The sequence below is a fragment of the Rattus norvegicus genome, chromosome 5, assembly GCF_036323735.1.
Source record: "Rattus norvegicus strain BN/NHsdMcwi chromosome 5, GRCr8, whole genome shotgun sequence".
In the NCBI taxonomy this organism is placed as follows: domain Eukaryota; kingdom Metazoa; phylum Chordata; class Mammalia; order Rodentia; family Muridae; genus Rattus; species Rattus norvegicus.
Window position 1 is genome coordinate 21681360 of NC_086023.1, and position 18290 is coordinate 21699649.

Sequence of the window (18290 nt, forward strand, 5' to 3'; positions counted from 1 at the left end):
TAAAATTCAGCCTTACCTACATGAAAAACCAGATGGCATTCTTTGGAAGAAAATCAGCTGGTCGGTGAAGGAGAAAATCTCAGAAAGGGAACAGACAAATTCTTTTCATATACTCTGCCCAAATTTCTGACGAATTCCTGACATACTCCTGTGTTGGGCAGACTCCAAGCAGCCGCAGGTAGGCTAAAAGAACTTCTGTATGACTAGCAGCCCACCACCCGAGGGATCAGGCTAAAGCAAACATGACCCTCAACACTCATTAGAGCAGTGCTTCTCAACCTCCCTAATGCTGTAACCCTTTACGGCAGCGACCTTCCATCATAAAATTTTGTTGCCACCTCCAAAGTGTGATTTCACTACCGGTAAGGATTCTAATGTAAACAACAGACGTGATTCCCTCAGGCCTTGACCCACAGATCGAGAACCACTGCTGTAGAGAAACAATCAAATCATGAAATTTAAATTATTAGAAATGCTAAGAAACAGGAACTAACGTGCCACAAATAAGAGCAAAAGTGGCGTGTGGAGGCTGACCCTGGGAAGAAGGAACAGTCGGTAGAATTAGCCAAAGGGTTCTAAAAACAGCGCGCATGGAGTGAGCAGCTGTACATTTCAATAAGGGAAAAGACATTATTTAAAAGATATGACGTGTTCTAGAATTTAAATCACACTACTAGAACGAACCATTCCACAGGCTGAGAGCAGGCCTAGCACGGATGTGACTCTGGCTTCCGTTCTCAGCACTGCAACTATGTCAGCAAGCCAAAACGCTATCATAAATATTCACCGAGAGTTAACAGTGTGTTAAGTGGATGCCTCGGAAGCACTGGCACTGTGCGTGGGGCATAGGAGGTGAGAAGTGAAGTGTGACTGTGCTACGGGCAGCGTCTCCATTGGTGGCTGAGTCGGTTTTTGTGTACAAATAAAAGAAAAATTGGGCACGGAGGATGATAGGGGATAGGGATCGGAAGTGATGGGTTGGAGGAAAACTGAAAAGAGCCATCAGAATTCCAAGGGGTAAACAGGATGATTACTGACTTCTGACTTCCCAAAAATAAGGCAAGAGAAATCGAGAAATGCTTAATAAATCAGTCTATGTGTAAAGGAGCTGGATTAACCCAGTAAATATCAACGATGGTAAGCTATATGTAAAAAAGTAACAATTTTTCTCCCCATCCCTCCCCTCCTTTCTTCCCTTCTCCCTTTCCCACAGGCCACTTCCCCATCTCCCCTCTCCTTCTGTCTCTTCTTGTTTTTTTTCTTTTGTTCTTTCTATTGAAAATATTGTTATCATATAATAATATATCCTGATTGTGATTTTGTTCTTTCTATTGAAAATATTGTTATCATATAATAATATATCCTGATTGTGATTTTGTTCTTTCTATTGAAAATATTGTTATCATATAATAATATATCCTGATTGTGATTTTTCTGACCCCTACTCCTCCTAGTTCCTTCCCACTTTCCTTCCCATGCAGATCCACTTCCTTTCTGTCATTACAGAACAAACAGGCTTCTAGTGGATAATAATAAAATAAGAGAAAAGGAAAACTAACACAGCAGAATTGACAAAAGAAAGAAAGGAAAAGAGCCCAATAAAAGACAACAATCAGCGGACCCACTTGTTAATACATTAAGGAATCCCACAAAAACATCTGGTAGCTTTCTACCAGATGTGTAGTTGGTAAAAATCTTTCCTATCCTGTAGGCTACCACTTTGTCTAAATGATGCTGTCCTGTGCTATGCAGAAGCTTTTCAGTTTCTCGAGGTCCCATTTATTAATTGTTGATCTTCCTGTCTGTGCTAACGGTGTTCTGTTTGGAAAGTTCTGTTGTGCCAATGAGTTCCAGGCTCTTCCTCATTTTCTTTTTATCAGGTTTAGTGTATTTGGTTTTATGTTAATGTCTTTGATCCATTTGGAGTTGACTTTTGTGGGGGGTAGTATGGATCTATTTGAATTCTTCTACATGCAGCCGGGCAATTTGACCAGCACCATTTGTTGAAGATGCTGTCTTTTGTCCAGTGTGTATTTCTGGATTCTTATAAAAAAAAACCCCAGATGTCTATAGGTATGTGGATTTATGTGTAGGGCTTCAATTCCATTGATCAAGTGTCTGGTTTTGTACAAATACCATGCTGTTTTTGTTACTATGGCTCAGTAGTACAAGCTCAAATAGGGAATGATGATACCGCCAGAAGTTCTTTCACTATTCAGGATTGCTAGTTAAGCCATCCATTTTTTTCACTGTTTTGTTTTTTGTTTCTTTGTTTTATGTGTGTGCTTAGAGGTGTGCATGTGTACACGCGCGTGTGTGTGTGTGTGTGTATGCACACACGTGCATGAGTAATGGAAACTGTATTGAATCTGTTAGTTGGTTGTTTTTAGTAAGATGGCCATTTTTAGTATATTAAGCCTACGAATCCAGGAGTATGGGAGATCTTTTTATCTTCTGATATCTTCTCATACATTATGTGAGGCTATTGTGAAAGGTGTTCGTTTTTCTAACTTGTTTCTCAGTCTGTCATTTGTATTTTAGAGATAAACTGAGCTTTGTGAGTTAATCTTACATCCAGCCACTTTGCTTTTGTTTTGCAGGTGTGGGAGTTCCCTGGACAATGATGGCAGTTATATTAGGCTCTGTTTGCAAGTATATCAGAATATCATTACTAATGTCAGGTCAAGGTTGGGCTCTCTCTCTCTCATGTTATGGGTCCCACGCTGGACCAGTCATTGGTTGGGCACTCCCCAAATCTGCTCCATCTTTTATCCCTGCATATCTTCTAGGCAGGACTAAGGTTTTGTGGGTCTAAAGTTTTGTAGCTGGGTTGGTGTCCCCATTTCTCCACTGGAAGTCTTGCCTGGTTATAGGAGATGGCCGTTTCAGAGTCCATATCCTCTAATGGTAGGAGTCTTAGTTATGGCTACCCTCACAGTTTTCCATATCCTCTAATTGTAGGAGTTTCCATAGTTCTAGGTTTCTAGCTTGTCCCAGAGGTGCCAGTTCAGCATTCCAATTGTCTCTTCGAGTACTCTTTTTCTCCGTCCTCCCCCCGACTGGATCCTTCCTGTTCCCAGCCCCACCCCTCCCCTACATCAGTGCCTTCACTCCCTCCACCCAACCCTCATGTCTAATCTATTTCCCCTTCTCAATGAGATTCAAGCATCCACCCTTGAGCCCTCTTTATTATTTAGCCTCTTCGGGTCTGTGGATTGGAGCATGGTTATCCTGTACTTTATGGCTAATACCCACTTATTAGGGAGAACATACCATGTGTGTCTTTCTAGGTCTGGGTTACCTCACTCAGGATGATCTTTTCTAGTTTCATCTATTTGCTTGCAAATTTTATGATATTGTTTTAATGCATTTTCTTTATCCATTCTTCAGGTGAGGGGCTTTTAGGTTGTTTCCAGTTTCTGACTATTACGAATAGAGCATCTATGAACCCAGTAGAGTAAGCCTTTGTTGGTCTGGTGGAGCATCTTTTGGGTTTATACTCAGGAGTGGTACAGTTAGGTCTTTAGGTAGATCTATTCCTGCTTTTTTGAGAAACTGCCACATTGATTTCGAAGTTACTGTGCGGGTTTGTACTCCCAAGTGCTGCCCTTGCTCCACACTTGCTTTTCTGTTTTTGTGTTTGTTTTGGATCTTAGCCATTCTGACCAGTGTAAAGTGGAATCTCTGAGTCATTTTGAGTTGCATTTCCTCGATGACTAAGGATGGGGAACATTTCTTTAAGTGCTTCTTGGCCATTAGTGATTCCTCTTTCGAGAATTTTTTTGTTTACATCTGTACCTCATTTTTAAATTGGGTTATTTGGTTTGGTGCTATCTAGTTTCTTGAGTTCTTTATATATTTTGGTTATCAGACCCTTGTTCAATGTAGGGTTGGTGAAGATATTATCTCACTGTATAGGCTGCCATTTGTCCTTCTGACAAATGTGTCCTTTGCCTTATACAAGCCTTTCAGTTCGTAAGGTCACATGTGGTAATTGTTGATCTTAGTGCCTGAGCTGTTGGTGTTTCATTTAGGAAGTCGCCTTCTGTGCCCATGCATTCAAGGCCACTCCTTACTTTATTTTCTATCAGATTTAGTGTATCCAGTTTTGTATTGAGGTCTTTGGTTCACTTGGACTTGAGTTTTGTGGGGTGAAAGATGAATCTATTTGTATTCTTCTACATGCAAACTGCCAGTTAGACCAGCGCCATTTGTTGAAGATATATTTTTTTTCCATTGCAAAGTTTTGGCTTCTTTGTAAAAAACCGTGTCCATAGATGTGTGGGTTAACTTCTAGGTCTTTAATTCATTCCCACCAATCAAAAATCAATCAATCTGTTTTTATGCCAATGCCATGTTTTGTTTTTGTTTTTAATTATTGCTTCATAGAACAACTTGAAATCAGGGATGGTGGTATTCCAGAAGTTCTTTTATTGTAGAGGGGTTGATTGTGGTGGGTTTTTTTTTTTTCCCGTATGAAGTTGAACATTGTTCTTTCAAGGTATGTAAGGAATAGTGTTGAAATTTTGATGGGAATTGCATATAGATTGCTTTTAGTAAGATGGCCTTTTCACTGTGTTACTCCTACTGATCCATAAGCATGGGTGACCTTTCCATCTTCCATATCATCTTCAGTTTCTTTCTTTGAAGATTTGAAGTTTTTGTCATATAGGTCTTTCACCTGTTTAGTTAAGAGTTACACCAAAATGTTTTATATTGTTTGTGGCTATTGTGAAGGCTATTATCTCCTTAATTTCTTTTTTTTTAATTTAGAGAATACTTTATTAGTTTTTGTAATCAAACCCACGTAGATAAGACCTTACATATTTAATACAGTGTGTTACCCCTGTACAAATGGAAAAAACTTAAGTTCAACATTTCTAGACCAATATGGCTGTTAATTTCTGTACAGTGCCAACTCAACACAGTAAACAGGGATACTTTTTTCCAAAGTTGACAGCACAACTAAAGTTTCAAAAAATTCAAATTATATATCTGTATATATATTTATATTTATATAAAAAGACCAATAATAGCAGTGTGTTATGCATCAACAGCAGCAACAGCTTTTCCAGGTTCTGCAGTCATCTGAACAAAACTGTAGAGACATCCAGCACACTCCATTAAAAAAAAAAAAGTAAAAAAACAAAACCCGAGAAAACAGCACAGTTCTGTTACTCTTGTGGTACCTGGCACCATTTTTTTTTTAAATTAGCTTCTCAATCATCATCTGGAAAGAAAACATTCTGAGCAACATCATTAAAAACAGCTCTGATAAAGCATGGTCACTACTACGTATCATAAAGCAGGTACAAGCTATTTTACATCCACAGAGGTATGATACAGTACTGTCCTACATCTATAATACTAGAGGATACGATTTAAAAGGCATTATTTGAGACTTGATTCTACTTTTCCAGCAGAGGGCCCAAAGGATGGTGTGACACAGCTTTGTAAAGAAACATACTCTAGACAGGATTTCCTTTCACTAGTGGCACAGTTCTAAGGATTCATTCTCTCCATGAATGTCAGCTAAAACTGTTATTAAAAAAATGAAATATCCCTAGAACAAAACCGTATAACCACCGGATTCATATGAAGATGACCTAGTGGAGACAAGCTGGACCTCACCTTACCAACAAGCTATCAAATCTGTTATGTTTAAACAGTGAGACCTCCAAGGAAGGAGATGCCAAGTAGTGCTTCAAAGCTTCGGACCACAATCAAACACAGCATCCTTTTCAACAGAAGCAGAAGCTCATCTGAATATGCTCAAGGATGCTGACATCAACATTTAATCATCTCCTCACTCATCCAGGAAGAAGGGGAGATCAGTTACTACTGTACTTTATTGTGTTCAACCAAATCACCATGTTACAAAAATAGCAAACTGCCATAATAAAAAATAAGGCTCCTCTATCCAGCACCAGATAGCATCATTTTACTTTCATGCCTAGAAATTGCACACTTGTATATAAACCAACCGAAGATGAGGATTGAGAGTTCATCTTGGTGGATTTTTCCTTTGATGAATATGAAGTGTCCTTCCTTATCTTTTTTGATGACTTTTAATTGAAAATTGATTTTATTTGATATTAGAATGGCTACTCCAGCTTGCTTCTTCAGACCATTTGCTTGGAAAGTTGTTTTCCAGCCTTTCACTCTGAGGTAGTGTCTGTCTTTGTCTCTGAGGTGTGTTTCCTGTAGGCAGCAGAATGCAGGGTCCTCATTGCGTATCCAGTTTGTTAATCTATGTCTTTTTATTGGGGAGTTGAGGCCATTGATGTTGAGAGATATTAAGGAATAGTGATTATTGCTTCCTGTTATATTCATATTTGGATGTGAGGTTATGTTTGTGTGCTTTTCTTCTCTTTGTTTTGTTGCCAAGATGATTAGTTTCTTGCTTCTTCTAGGGTATAGCTTGCCTCCTTATGTTGGGCTTTACCCTTTATTATCCTTTGTAGTGCTGGATTTGTAGAAAGATATTGTGTAAATTTGGTTTTGTCATGGAATATCTTGGTTTCTCCATCTATGTTAATTGAGAGTTTTGCAGGATACAGTAACCTGGGCTGGCATTTGTGTTCTCTTAGGGTCTGTATGACATCAGTCCAGGATCTTCTGGCCTTCACAGTTTCTGGCAAAAAGTCCGGTGTGATTCTGATAGGTCTGCCTTATATGTTACTTGACCTTTTTCCCTTACTGCTTTTAATATTCTTTCTTTATTTTGTGCGTTTGGTGTTTTGACAATTATGTGACGGGAGGTGTTTCTTTTCTGGTCCAATCTATTTGGAGTTCTGTAGGCTTCTTGTATGCCTATGGGTATCTCTTTTTTTTAGGTTAGGGAAGTTTTCTTCTATGATTTTGTTGAAGATATTTACTGGTCCTTTGAGCTGGGAGTCTTCACTCTCTTCTATACCTATTATCGTTAGGTTTGATCTTCTCATTGAGTCCTGGATTTCCTGTATGTTTTGGACCAGTAGCTTTTTCTGCTTTACATTATCTTTGACAGTTGAGTCAATGATTTCTATGGAATCTTCTGCTCCCGAGATTCTCTCTTCCATCTCTTGTATTCTGTTGGTGAAGCATGTATCTACAGCTCCTTGTCTTTTCTTTTGATTTTCTATGTCCAGGGTTGTTTCCATGTGTTCTTTCTTGATTGCTTCTATTTCCATTTTTAATTCCTTCAACTGTTTGATTGTGTTTTCCTGGAATTCTTTCAGGGATTTTTGCGATTCCTCTCTGTAGGCTTCTACTTGTTCTCTAAGGGAGTTCTTTATGTCTTTCTTGAAGTCCTCCAGCATCATGATCAAATATGATTTTGAAACTAGATCTTGCTTTTCTGGTGTGTTTGGATAATCCGTGTTTGCTTTGGTGGGAGAATTGGGCTCCGATGATGCCATGTAGTCTTGCTTTCTGTTGCTTGGGTTCCTGTGCTTGCCTCTCGCCATCAGATTATCTCTAGTGTTACTTTGTTCTGCTATTTCTGACCGTGGCTAGACTGTCCTATAAGCCTGTGTGTCAGGAGTGCTGCAGACCTGTTTTCCTGTTTTCTTTCAGCCAGTTATGGGGACAGAGTGTTCTGCTTTTGGGCGTGTAGTTTTTCCTCTCTACAGGTCTTCAGCTGTTCCTGTGGGCCTGTGTCTTGAGTTCACCAGGCAGGTTTCTTGCAGGGGAAAAGTTGGTCCTACCTGCGGTTCCAAGGCTCAAGTTTGCTCGTGGGGTACTGCCCAAGTCCTCTCCGCTGTGGCAGCAACCGGGAAGATCTGCGCCGCTCTTTCCGGGAGCCTCCGTGCACCAGGGTTCCAGATGGCGTTTGGTGTTTTCCTCTGGCGTCTGGATGTGCACAGAGTGCAGTCTCCTCTGGTCTCCCAGGCGTGTCCGCCTCTCTGAAGGTTCAGCTCTCCCTCCCACGGGATTTGGGTGCAGAGACCTGTTTATCTGGTCTGTTTCCTTCAGGTTCCGGCGGTGTCTCAGGCGCAGGGGTCCTGCCGCTCCCGGGCCCTCCCCTATGGGAACCCAGAGGCCTTATACAGTTGCCTCTTGGGCCAGGGATGTGGGCGGGGGTGGGCAGTGTTGGTGGTCTCCTCCGCTCTGCAGCCTCAGGAGTGCCCACCTGATCAGGCGGTGAGGTCTCTCTCCCACGGGGTTTCTATCTCCTTAATTTCTTTCTCAGACTGTTTATTGTTTGTATATAGGAGGACTATTGTTTACGTTTTGTTTTTTTAAAGCTATTTTTTGTTGAACCACTTTGCTGAAGGTCCTTATCAGCTGTAGGAGTTCTCTGGTAGAATTTTGGGGGTTGCTTATGTATATTATCATATCATCCATGAATAGCGAAACTTTGACTTTTTCCTTTCCAATTTGTATCCCTTTGATCTCCTTTTGTTGTCTAACTGCTCTAGCTAGAACTTTCAGTAGTATATTGAAGAGATACAGAGAGACTGGGCAGCCTTGTCTTGTCCTTGATTTTAGTAAAATTGCTTTAAGTTTCTCTTCATTTAATTTAATGTATGTTATTGGCTTCCTGCATATTGCATATATTTTGTTTAGGCATGTGCCTCCTGTCCCTGACCTCGCCAAGATTTTTATTATGAAGGTGTCAGATTTTGTCAATGACTTTTTAAGCATCTAATGAGATGATCATGTGATAATTTTTCTTTCAGGTTGTTTACATGATAAATTACATTGATGGATTTTTGTATGTTGAATCATTCCTGCATCTCTGGAATGAACACTACTTGATCATGGTGGATGATGTTTCTTGGATTCAGTTTGCAAGTATTTTTTCATCAATGTTCATAAGGAAAAATATTCTTTTTTGTTGTTGAGGCTTTCTGTTGTCTATGTGTAAGTGTGACTGTGGCTTCAGAAAATAATTTTGGCAATGCACCTTCTGTTTCTTTTTTTGTGGAACAGTTTGAGGAGTATTGGTATTATCTATTTTTTGAAAGTCTGCTAGAATTCTGCACTAAAACCATCTGGACCTGGGCTTTTTTTGGGTGGGAGACTTTTAATTATTTCTACTTTCTTTGGGGCTGTGCATCTATTTTTATGGTTCACCTGATCTTGATTTAACTTTGGTAAATGGTATCTGTCAAGAAAATCATCTGTTTCATTTAGAATTTCCAATTTTATGGTAAACAGATTTTGGAAGTAAATTCTAATGATTCTTTGGTTTGCTTAGTGTCTGTTGTTATGTCCCCCTTTTCTGATTTTGTTAATTTGGATATTCTCTCTCTGTCTTTTAGTTCATTTGACTATCTTGTTGATTTTCCTGAAAGAACCAACTTTTTATTTCATTGACTTTTTTTTTTTTTTTTCGGAGCTGGGGACCGAACCCAGGGCCTTGCGCTTGCTAGGCAAGCACTCTACCACTGAGCTAAATCCCCAACCCATTCATTGACTTTTTTTATTGTTCACTTTAATTTATTGGTTTCAGCCCCAAGTTTGATTATTTCCTGCCTTCCAATCCTCTTGGGTTTTTGCTTCTTTTTGTTCTAGAACTTTTAGGTGTGTTGTTAAGCCAATAGTATGTGATCTCACTAGATTTTTAATGAAGGCATTTAATGCTATGAACTTTCCTCTTAGCACTGCTTTCATTGTGTCCCACAAGTTTGGGTATGTTGTACCTTCATTTTTTATTGAGTTCTAGAAAGTCTTTAATTTCTTCCTTGACCCAGTGGTCATTGAGAAAAGAATTTTTCAGTTTCCATGAGTTTCTTAGAGGTAATGTTTATTCTTTATGTTAAGGTGTATTTCTTAGATGCAGGAGAAGGATGGATTCTGTTTTCACATCCATTCTATTAGTCTGTGTCTTTTTCTTTTTTATTGAGAAATTGAGGCCATTGATGTTGAGAGATATCAATGAGTGGTGTTTGTTGAATCCTGTTATTTTGGAGTGTGTGTGTGTGTGTGTGTGTGTGTGTGTGTGTGTGTGTTTGGTGTTGTTTCTTCTCTTTTGACTTAATGGTTTTGGATAATTTATTCCTTATGTTTTCTTGGGTACAGTCTGTAGGTGTTCTATGTGCTTCTTGTAGTCAACTCCTTCTTTAGGATAAAAAAAAAACTTTTCTTCTATGATTTTGTTGAAAATATTTTCTATGCCTTTCACCTGGGTTTCTTTTTACTCTTTTGTTGCCAGTCTTAGATTTTGTCATGGACCCCCAAATAAGAGAGGTCCTCTTGTGGGAAAGTATGCTGGCTTCTTGTGGTCCTGGTGGGTACTGCAGCCTAGAAGCAAGAGGGGGATCAGTCCAGTTAACAGGCTGGCTCTCCCAGGGCTGAGGTGATTTCCTCTGGGAGTCTCCACTTGGCTATACCCAAGCTGCTGGTCTTTCTCAGCAGGGACCCTAGTTGCTCCTACCTGTTCCAGCAGTCATCACTGAATCGCCCTGTGATTTTTGTATGTGTTTCTATGCAGAATATAGTGTTCTTCAGCAATAGATCAATTTATAGAGGGAATTCATAACTTTTCCAAAAAATGGGAATGCAGAATTGTCGGGGACTGGACTGCCGGACTAGGCAAAGCTAGAGCCCTGCCCTGAACAGATTCCTGAGAAGGGCTTGAACAGGTTCCCGGAAGACTGTTGCCTCATTATCTAAGAAGACTATCTTGCAGTTTAGAGATTCACCTTATGTCTTGGGCACTCCCCGGTTCTCCCCCCACCACCCTAAGCTTCAATTCCTGCTTCAGAGCTTTAAATGCTGTACACTCCTTTCAATAAATAGATCTTGACAAGGACACTGCTTGGTCTCGCTCCTCTTTCTCGCCCATTCCTCCTCAGGTTTGGATCCCCCTCAGTTCCCGTAAATTACGAAGCCCCTGCGGGCAGGGGCACAGAATATAGTGTTCTTCAGCAGTAGACCAATTTATAGAGGGAATTCATAAATTTTCCCAAAATGGCCAGAAAACATCTCAATTACTAAAGCTATTCAGCTAACTTCAGGAATAAGACACCTATGTCTGTCATCATTATTGCTTAATATTCTCTTGTATTTGAGTAAATATATTAAAACAGAAATATAAAGTGAATGACATGGATTTATAAGACACACAAAGATATCTATTCAATGACATAAATACTAATTTTTAGTATTGTGCATATTTTCTTAACTATTCAACAACTGACTACTTTTTAATGTTCTGGTATTGAAAATATAGATGTAAAATGGAAAGACAAAAATTAAATCACATACAAAAGATTTTAACAAAAAGAGAGAGTGAATGTAGAGAACCTTTACAGAATATTTATAGACATCAAACAAAATCTTGAAAGAATGGAGGTCTCCCCACCATCTTGGAAATTGATTTGCTCATTATGAACTTCTGGTAAAACAAGAATCTAAATAACTACCACAATTTGGGGAAAACAGAGGGCTTATTTCAACATTAAATAACATATTCTTAAAGTTCTTAGGTTGACCAAATGCCCATGGGCACAGGTAAAAAAAAAAAACAAACTATAAAAAGAAGAGCAAGAGCAGGTTTGTCACACTAGCTCTCCGAACCAGGTAGACAGGATAAATTAAGGACACCCATGTGTACACTATTAAACAGAAGTGTGAGGACCCCAGCACTAGACACTGGCTTACCCAAGTCAGTAAATGACCAGCGCTGAAGGTGGAACCCACAATCTGGTCAGCCTTTGACGCCATCACCACAGTCTGCTCTTCTGGAAAAAATATTAAACTTTCGTCTGCATCTTACATGTGATACGCCAACAAATAGGTTTAAATATAAGGAGTAACCTTATAACAAAATCTGTGAGGCCAGGGAGACACAGGTGGTTTTCCAACAGAGGAATTCTTTTCTGGGACTGTGCCCCACATGTCTGGAAATCTATAACACAGGACAACCTATAACCTACTTAAACAGAAATTTAAAGCTGTAGGGGCTGGAGAGGTGGCTCAACAGTTAAGGGCACGGATGTTTTTCCTGAGGACTTGGGTTCTATTTTCAACAAGCACATGGTGCCCCCAACCTTCTGTAACTCCAGCTCCAGGCGATGTGCACTCTCTCCTGGTCTCCAAAGGCACTGCATGCATGTGTTGTACAGACATACAGGGCTGCAAACACCCAGACACATAACATAAAAAGTAATAAATCTTAAAGAAAAAAAGCAAGTTCAAAGCTTTAAAATGGTTTCTGTGCTGTCTTTTCATGCCAAAGACATAGCAAATAACATTGCTGGAAATTTCTGAAAGCAGATGATAGATGATCAATTCTAAGAAAAAAATTTCATAAATAAATCAGGAACACGTAAGAAAATGAGCAAAGTGTACATAACCAGGTCACAGAAGAAAAATCTAATACCACCAGATATAAAACTGATGTTCAGATCTAATAGTGAAGTCAAGAAAATGAGAATCGGTGGAACAATCGAAATACCTCTCTGTTCCTTTAAACTGGCAAAAATGAACAGGAAAGCAGGGGTAGCTTTTCCCTCTTGGAGTTAGGTAATATCAACTAAAACCCAAGCCGGGCAGTCCTGTACAGATTTGTCTTAATCAACCCATTTGAAGCAGGAATATCTACCCTAAATGTGGGCGATACCTCCTGGTGGCAACCAAGATAAAAAGACACTGAAGAGGGGAGCTTGGCTTCTTGGCTGCTTGTTCTTACTCTTGCTGGCAAGTTCATCTATCCTGCTGTGGAGGCATTCCTTTACTGATACTAGATCCCACATCTTCAGGATTCCGGCATAGACTATAGACCCCAGCAATTGGGACTGCTGAGAGACATCAAGCCTCATGGACTGAGCAACCGCCAGAGCCGTAGCCTCTGTCTTGTGAGACAGCCATTGTTGGACTATATGAACTATATTTTGTAAGTCAATCTAATGAATTCCTCTTTAGTATATACTCATTCTATTGGTTCTGTTCCTCTAGAGAATCCTAATACAAATGATAACCTACATTCCTACTATCTCCCCAAATGTCTTGAAAATTTCAATATCTTACTGATGAAGACAGTGACATCGTTCTGGGAAAATAAGCATGTATCAATAGCAACTTAGAGGTCAAATGCACGCAGACCACTCATTTTCAACTAAGGCAACTTAAATGTACATTGGTGCTGCTGATACGGAAAGCAATCTGGCATGTTGACCACAACTGAAGAGGGTTTGAAGAATTAAAAAATTCTTTCATGTTCTTTGAATTATCTTAGTTTTCTGGGGGAGGTGAGCTGGTAGGTTTTTGTGACTCAATATGATAATTTTTTGACATGTAGTTTTCGTTATTGATCACTACTGAACCACTGAAGTCCATACGCATGTGATTCATGGCAATTTCCTTTTCTTTGGGGCCTTGTTGCTACCTCCCGTTTCATGTGGCCTTATGGGTTCTCCTGATATTATGTCCCATGACCTAAACCACATGTGGTCTTCTCTGTCTCTTTCTATGTCTGTCTGTCTCATTGTCTGTCTGTCTCTCCCCGCTCCTGTGCTTCCCATAGTTTGTATTGAAAACTCAGGAGTTTGGAGCCAAGAACCTTACCAAGACCCTACCAGGTCTGGGTCTGCAGAATGATCACAGGATGTGGGGCTGAGGTGGAAAGTCAAGAAGGGTAGCTTCTGTACTACTACCTTCTAGTTGACTGTAAGCCATTTACAATCAAAACCTCTTTTCCTTCTACACTCAGATGGTGGTGGTGGTAGGTGCCATTACAGACTGGAATTGGGACAGCTGTCATTCCATTGCACAAGTTGGAACCACACAAGGATGTACACATTCGCTCTCTCTCTCTCTCTCTCTCTCTCTCTCTCTCTCTCTCTCTCTCTCTCTCCCCTCCATTCCATCTCATTCCTTCCTTTCTTTTCTAAAAGTCAGACTCTGAATATGTGTCTCTTGAAAAGCCCAGGGCAGCCGAGTTCAGAGGTGAGGGTTTTGGGAAACATGTGAATTATTAGTGCTCCGAGTTTATTAATCGATCAACCCATTGATTGTTACAAAATGTTATGGCACTATTGAGAAGTGGTAGAAATTTAAGGACTGGTACCTAGTGGAGAAGAAGGTTAATGGGTGAGCTCCTGGGGAGGATATATCTTGTCAGCTGCTTCTTCTTATTCTACTTGTCAGTCTCCCATGAGGCAAGCAAATGCTTACCTGCTAGCTAGTTCTTCTACCACAATGCCTTACCACAGCATAACAACAGAGCCAAGTGATCATAAACTGAACTCTCCGAAACCATGAACAAATGTGTCTTTTCCCCTTGAATTTTTACCTTTGGTATTTGGCCAAAATTAGGATGGTTTTGTCTCAGTACGTAAGTAATATGCATTTCAGAATAGAAAGCACACTGAAGTTTTAAATTTTGACCTTTCCCAAGGCTAGCGGTGTCTTTCAATCGCCTTTTGTAATGCTGGGCTACAGCTACCAACTGCAGATCCCAGTCAGCAGAAGAAACAGACAATCTTCAGTGTTCTGCTATGCTGGCTGGTCTTTGTGCACTATGGGCAGTTTCAATTTAATCTATCTGTAGGATGGGAAGGAGCCCCATCCTAACTTAGGAGCGTTTGTATTTGGAAACACTCATGAAATGCTTTCACTCCTCATGAACTTCATCCACCATGATGTGCCACAAAAATAGGAATTGTTTTGTTCAATGTATTCTCAACACTTGGAGGGTTGGGTGCACACTCGATGATTGACAGATGTTTGTAGAACAGGATTGGTCATTTTTGTGGGAATCCTACGGGGGAAGGAATGCTGAGCCACACTTGCCATCAAATCCAGTTCCCTAGTCTGATGGCCTTTGGTTAAGGATCTCCAGTGCGCTTTGGATAGAGGCATCACTGCTTTCCCTTAACTTCTTCCCAGAGTTAGGGTCTCTCTAGATCTGGTTACAAAGCTAAGCTTCTTCAATATAACTTTCTGCTCAAATATTTTTTAGGGTAAAAAGATCCTTTAAAAAGTATGTCCAAAATCTTCTATTTGCCCTCTATCCAGCAAGAGTTGTCTGCTTTCAACTCTAACTAGATTTTCAAGGTCTTTTTTTTTTTTTAATGCTCTTTTTTTCCACATGGAGAGGTTTAATGAGAAGAAGAGGAGAGGAAAGGAAAGGAGGCTGGCCACAGGCATGTGGAGGGAAGGGGGGTGGATAGAGAGAAGGGACAGGGAAGAAGGCAAGAGAAGTGAAGAACAAAGAGAACAAGAGCTTTTTAAAATAATTTTTGAGACTTATCTATGAGTGTTTTGCTCATATGTATGTCTATGTATCATGTGTGTGTCTGGTGCTTGTCCGGGTGATATGGGGGCATCAGATCCTCTGGCACTAGGGTTATGGATGGTTGTGAGCCACCATGAAGGTGCTGGGAATTGAACTTGGGTCTTCTGGAAGAAGCACATGTGCTCTTAACAGCTGAGCCATCTCTTCAGCCCAATTTTCTAACTCTTAACTTCTTATGACGTTATAAGGGTTCAAGTGTCTCCAGACAGCTTAGAGTGGTCCTTACCCTTTTCTAGGTATGGTAAGAATTTAAAGTACAACCCACGGCTACTTTCATGACTATCACATGTATTTATTACTTTTAAAGATACTTTTTTTCCCTAGCAAATTTCTGATAGCTGTACTAAATCAAGAGTCATTGGTGTCGTTGCTTACTAATTACCTTCTGCTGTTATGGTTTAAGTCTAAATTGTTCCCTAGAGACTGATGTCTTTGAACACTTGGTCCCCAGCCAGTCACAGTATTCGGGAGGTTGCAGAACCGTATGATGAAGTACCTATCTTATGGAAATAGGACACTGGGAGTAGGTTCATGGGGTGTATTATCCCTGGCATGAATTCTGCTTCTCAGCTGGCCAATAGAAGTAGCTTCCCCATGCTTCTAACCATTGAATTCCTCCTGCTGTTTTCCCTGCCAAGGTCTACTGAAGTCTCCCAAACTGTGAGTCATGACAAACCCTTCTTTCCCCATTTCTGTCACATATTTTGTCACAGTAATAGGAAAAGTGGCTAGTGTGGGCATACTGATTACACTTTTGCTTCTGCTAATTGCTTCTATTTCTCAACTAAAAGGAGCTGAATTCATTTTCAGAATTCTTAGGATTCTGATCCAACCTTTTTGCTTGAACATGTGTTTGATAATTGAGTTTGAAATGGTTCCAATATTTTCGACCCCTTCTCTTTCAGTGATGGCTGACATAACATTCTTTTTCAAATGGCAAATAAAATTAATTTATAGATCTTAGCCCATCTTCACAACTCAGAGGTGAGACTCCATGACTCCTTTGAAGTTACAAGAATAAAATACTTCAAAGACGCTAATTTCCTGAATTCTACAGTGGGAGTGTTGAGTAACTCCTGTGTAAAGAGACAGAGTAAAGGTGCAGAACTTGTTTACTTTCATCAAGAAACCAGAACAAAAGACAGTTTTGAGTATGAACATGAGACTTAAAGACTGGAGAACACAATTTTCTATTTTAGGCCAAAGTTTTAGTAATTTTTAGATTCAAGTTTGAAATAATAGATTTTTTACTTTAAGAGGACTAAGTCTTAATATGGCTGAGTCTTTTAGGTGATAACTGTGACGTGCCTTTGATCCAAATGGTACGAGTCAATTATCTGCCCTAGGTGTAGACATGTCTTGTGCTGTGCAGTATCTCCAGATTAGATGATAGGTAATGTCTGGAGGAAAATCCTTGTCCAGTGGGTGAGAAAAGATGCATCTTTACAGAAGAACCATTTGGGTGGTAGAAGATGAGTCAAGTTTTAGCATGTGGAACTGCAGGGCAGGAGGAATGAATGAATGCATCCCAGGGACAGAGAACAGGTGATCTGAAGGCAAAGTGTCAGAAAAACCTCTGGGTCTATTATAATGACCAGGGAGTTACTCCATGAAATGACAGTAAAGTAACACAACAACAAGAGGAGAAATGGGTGGATAGTTTTAATCAAAGAAAAAATTTGGACTTATTTAAATCACTATCTTGAAACTCTCTAGACAAAGCTAGCATCTAGGAAGGCACATGGTCACGCTCTACAGAAGGATTTATGGCAGAGAATTTACCTCAGCACTAAGTTGTACTTTATCCCTGCAAAAGGTTTTTAGGGTTGTGTTAAAGTCACCCTGAAATGCTTACGGTTTGTTACAACCACAGCCCACTGGAAATTTTAATTTTATAAACGGAAACGCCTTTGCATCTTCCACTCTCATCCTCTCCAAAGCCTGGGGTCTTGACTGTGATGGTCATTACTTTCTGTGTACATGAGGTGTATCTGTGTATGTTGAATGTGCATACCCATGCTCACACATGCAGAGGCCAGAGACAAATGTCAGGGGTGCTCTATCACTTTCTGCCTTATCATCTTGAGACAGGGTCTCTGGCTGAAGTAAAATCTCATTTCAGCTGTGCTGACTGGCCAGAGAGCTCAGAATCTGCTTGTCTCCACCTACCATTGTTGAGCTTACAGATAGATGCAGTTCTCTCTCTCTCTCTGATGAGGCTGCTGGGACTTGAACTTACGACCTCAAGCTTATATAGCTCTTTTACTCACTCTGTTAGCTCCTCAGCCCATTTGACTATAGTTTTGTAATGAATGAATAAAAAAATGTTTGATTTACAGACATTATTAATTATTCACTGTGAGGCATGGCAGTCTTCCTACACCAGAATGAAGAAATTCTTCACCCTTTCCCAAAGCTTCAAAGTCTTAAATGTCCTGGAATTGTCCATTTCATATAAAACAAATAACTTTCTAGAGTCTGCAGTTCCAGCCTTAAATCAGTGAGTGAAAAAACGATAGTAGTTGTACGTGGATGATCCTCGACCCATGAGTTAGTTATATGGACTGCACAAAGCAGACTCTGTGGGTTGTGAAAAAACAAAAGAACATAAAGTTGGGAGAGGGTAAGGAATGGTTCTGAGAGAAGTGAAGGGTAAATATGATGTTTGTCTGTCTGTCTTTCTCCCTCCCTCTCCTCCCTCTCCGTGTGTGTGTGTGTGTGTGTGTGTGTGTGTGTGTGTGTGTGTACATTCTCAAAGAATTAGTACTTTTAAAATGCAGTAGAAGAAAAATGTTACAGCAAAGTATTATCTATGAAGATTTGGGGGCAGATCTCTATTATCTATTCTATTCAAATATTCTGTGGCATTCATAAATCTTTTTCCTTACAACAAATACTACTGCAGGTCCCAAGAAGCTGTGGTGAGAAGTGGCGAGTGAGTATGTGTAGTTGGGAGTCTGGCAATGAGCAGCCTCCTTCTCTGGATGTAGGTTTCTAAAATATGGTATTGTTGAAGTTTCCTGCTGTGAAGCTACTGTACAGAGGACACACACACAGACCA

At 40.0% G+C, this 18290-nt stretch overlaps 1 protein-coding gene across 1 annotated transcript; it reads right to left on the reverse strand.

Moving 5' to 3' along the window:
- Positions 1 to 4753: 4753 nt before the first annotated feature.
- Positions 4754 to 8007, reverse strand: Rpl19l4 (ribosomal protein L19 like 4). Its single transcript, XM_063288519.1, has one exon. It carries the CDS (start codon positions 7446 to 7448, stop codon positions 6783 to 6785), a length of 666 nt encoding a protein of 221 aa, XP_063144589.1. The 5' UTR covers positions 7449 to 8007; the 3' UTR covers positions 4754 to 6782.
- Positions 8008 to 18290: the final 10283 nt, after the last annotated feature.